The sequence below is a fragment of the Arachis duranensis genome, chromosome 10, assembly GCF_000817695.3.
Source record: "Arachis duranensis cultivar V14167 chromosome 10, aradu.V14167.gnm2.J7QH, whole genome shotgun sequence".
Taxonomy (NCBI): Eukaryota; Viridiplantae; Streptophyta; class Magnoliopsida; order Fabales; family Fabaceae; genus Arachis; species Arachis duranensis.
In genome coordinates this window covers 71,035,040-71,038,778 of record NC_029781.3, presented here as the reverse complement: position 1 = coordinate 71,038,778, position 3,739 = coordinate 71,035,040, and the positions used below count along the sequence as shown (strand labels likewise).

General features: G+C 37.6%; 1 protein-coding gene across 1 annotated transcript; it reads right to left on the bottom strand.

Annotated features, from left to right (window-relative positions):
• Window positions 1-1,971: 1,971 nt before the first annotated feature.
• Window positions 1,972-3,152, bottom strand: LOC107469356 (uncharacterized). Its single transcript, XM_016088735.3, has one exon. It carries the CDS (start codon window positions 2,929-2,931, stop codon window positions 2,164-2,166), a length of 768 nt encoding a protein of 255 aa, XP_015944221.1. The 5' UTR covers window positions 2,932-3,152; the 3' UTR covers window positions 1,972-2,163.
• Between the last annotated feature and the right edge of the window lie 587 nt (window positions 3,153-3,739).

Here is a 3,739-nt window from a genome sequence, read left to right as displayed (position 1 = left end):
TGTCAATTTTTATGTTATTTTTAATATCAAAAATAAATATTAATTTTTATTATAATAATAAAAAATTATAATATACTAAAATAGAGTACTATGAAAAAAATACTATATAAAAATATTAAAAAATATAAAAAATTAAATATACTTAAAAGATAATATTATAATTTAATATTATATTTTTTTAGTAATTAATTAATTATTTATCTAAAAGTGATTTTAATTAATATTATCCAAACAATATTTATTTTATCAAAATCAATTTTAATTAAAATTACCAAACATAAATCATGTTGGCACAAACTAACTTCTGCCCAAAATCAATTTTAAAAAATCACTTTCATTCAAATTACAGTTTGACCAACGTGAATCCAAAAACACACAAAATAATTGGGAGTACCGTGCTCTCTACGTTACAAGTAAATAAAAGTGATTGCTATTGACAATTAATTTTTAAGAAATAGTGTTTAAGTTCATAAAAAAATTAACACTTAATTTTTAATCCAAAAATTATATTATTACTATCTTTCATCTTGCCAACAAATGTGTTCACAATTTTAATAATTAAATTACACATTTTTATGAATTTTTTTATGACATTTTTATTTAACACTTTCCAGAAAAACAAAACATTTTCTAGCATGTTAAGTATAACTCCTTTTTTTATCTTGGTGAATTCAATCCAGTCCCCTTTTTTTAGTCTTACAATCCACTCTTAAATTATGCTACAAACATCAATACAATAAGACTAAGGTTTTTTTGTCTAAACCCAAACATATTAGTCTTCTAACTCTGAGTTACTCAAGATTTGTGAGACTCATAATCTGCTACAAAGCAGAGACTCAGCTTTCCCATGCTTTTGTCACTCGCCACATGTGCTTTTGTCACTCACCACGTGTCTTGCCATGACTCAGCTTTTCCATGCTTTTGTCACTTACCACCTGTCATGCCTGTAGCGCCGCGTGTCATCCAACTTAAATTCTCACTCAGCGCTTGCTGCAGCTCAAATTAGTGTGTCATCCAGCTTAAATTCTCACTCACAGCTTACACATACTTTGCACATACATGTGTCTTCAGCACTGTCATCCCTAAATTTTCACTCACAGCTTACACATACTTTGCACATATATGTGTCTTCAGCACTGTCATCCCTAAATTTTCACTCACCGCTTGCACATATCTTGAACATACATGTATCTTTAGCTTAAATTCTCACTCGCATATCTTGAACATACATATATCTTCAGAACATAAAAATACTTTGCACATACATGTGTCTTCAGCACTGTCATCCTTGCAGTTTAAATTCTTACTCACCGCTTGCACATATCTTGAACATACATAAATATTTTTTACTTTCCGCTTGCACATATCTTGAACATACATGTATTTTTAGAACATAAATATTTTCAGAACATAAAAAAAGGAAAAGCTTTCAGCATAGTAAAATCTTTCCATAATTAATACTTAATACTGCTAATTGGTGAAATGAATGAAAGAACCAATAATTTAACAGTGAGCTAGCCAATGGTGACTTTAGTGATAAATAATTTTAAAAAATTCAGGTATTTTCGGAATATTAACTTTAATAGTTTTAAATTTTATACGTTAACTTTAATAATTAAAAATATATAATATATATTATTAAAATTATCATTTAAAATTATTAAAATATCAGTATTATTTTAAAAATATCTGAAAAACTTTCAAATAAATTTATAATTGGTGATTATGAAATTAAAGTTCATACATGTATGGAAAAAACCGTCACAATTTCAACCAAGAATCTTGATCAGGGGGTGTAATTGTGATTTGTGACATAAAAAAGGAACCAAAGTTGACATTCAAATTGGAAATTCATTGAACATTCGCCACAACTGAAATTTCAGTAATCAACTAATTAAAACGTGAAAAAGACCTAATTCAATAACTACTACTAAAATACTAAGAATAATGGGAATTTTGATTAACATGAAATTAAGTAATCCAATTATCAATTTTCAATGAATTAAAGAAGTAGTACATGACATGATCCAATTAACCTAAAATAGCATCTTTAATCTGTACAAATTGAACCACAGCGCCCTACTAATTACTATAACCACCAAGCCATGGTTTCACAAAATCATTGATTGAATAGAGAGATGATGCAACTTCCAATACTTCCCGCTACTGCCACTGACTCTGTAGCAACCAACAATTCTTCAGCTGAGACTCCACGCTTTCTCTGAAGCTCTTCACCCGAACCAAACAAAAATGGATCGAACACAAGCCCATGCCCGATCCAGGACCAGATCCGACCCGGCTCGTTTTCAAGAGGTAGCAAACCGGCCCGCACCCTACGCCTTTCCCCTGAACTACGATCCCCCACGCTCTTGTTGTTCTTTCTGTATCGGAACCGCCGTCCTCCGCCTCATCCTCCCCTCCGATCTCCTCCACGAAGATGACTCCTTCTGGCACCGGCGTCTCCCCTGACTCCCACCGTTGCTTCACCGCTGGCCAATCCTCCACAACCACCTGCTTCTCCGTCGTCGTCGATGTGGTGGTTTCTTCTCCCTTTCTCTTAGAAAAAATCTGCACCAGAAGCGGCGCGTCCTTCAGATTCTTCACGATTTCCACCACTGAATCCCTCATCCACGTGTCCAGCCTCTCCTGCGCCTCCAAGACGGCGGCGGCGTCACGGCCTCCTCCCTTATTAGAATCCTCTCTCTTCCCGAACGGCTCAATGCTCATCCGATTCTCCACCACCGCCCCCCTAGCCGCCGTTGGCGCCGCCGAAGCAATCGAGATCCTCCCCTTACACGCCGTGGAGCGCGCCAGGTCTCCGATCACGACGGAACACGGCGAGGCAAAACAACACCGATCCTTCATTCTCAAGTTAGCGGCGGCAAGGCGGCTGTTTCCGCCGCAAGCAATGCCGAGAGATGACGACGCCATCTTCTTCTGCCTGCGTGGATGGCAGGGAAAGGAAGAAAACACGCAGAAGAAAGGCAACAAGAGAGAATCTTAAAGCCAAAAGCGATGAAAGCTTTTATTAGTTTCTGTTTGTGACGAAGGGTTTGTGCTTTCGTCTGAAGAATTCAAATAAAGAAGGAGAAGAGAGGGAAGAACGAGAATCAGAGAAAGCTGTTAAGATAGATAAAGGGATAGAAGAAGCGTAATGGGTGAGGCGATTATTATAGCTTCAGTGACGCGTTCAAGATTAACGGTTGATCAACGCTTTTTTCAAATTCGACGGTTCTGATCTGATGCATAGGTGACTCTATCGGACTCTGACTCGGACTCCTTCTGGCTACTGTTTAAAATTCATATCACAACAAACTCACAATCCTAATAATTTTAGGCTGCTTTTGTTCCTCTGCGGGTAAGTACACCTTATGCTCCAATATAGGAAGAATCCACGGTTATAATGTGAGCGTGTAGGCATATAGGGTGGGGGTAGGTTGTAGAGGAGTGAAATTTTGAAGGGCACGAGGCTTGTTTGCATGGCAACGTGGCTTGGAGGGTAACTCCACGAGCCTTCCACGCTTTCGCAAATTGTAGCAAGTGCCAATTTTTGGTCCGGGTATAGGGTAGCCATGGGGTTTGATTACTTTGACTTGCTGATGTTGGAAGCAAGGGTTAAGATGGAACGAGAGTAGGGGGAGCATGGAAGGAGTGAGCGTAGGGGATTGGGAGTGAGGTCGGTATGTGACGTGAGAAACGAAGGCGGGAAACGCACGAGACGGCACGCGAAAAGTGCATG

Excerpts from the sequence above, each read along its gene's own strand:
- LOC107469356 (XM_016088735.3), bottom strand. The coding sequence starts at position 2,931 with ATGGCGTCGTCATCTCTCGGCATTGCTTGCGGCGGAAACAGCCGCCTT.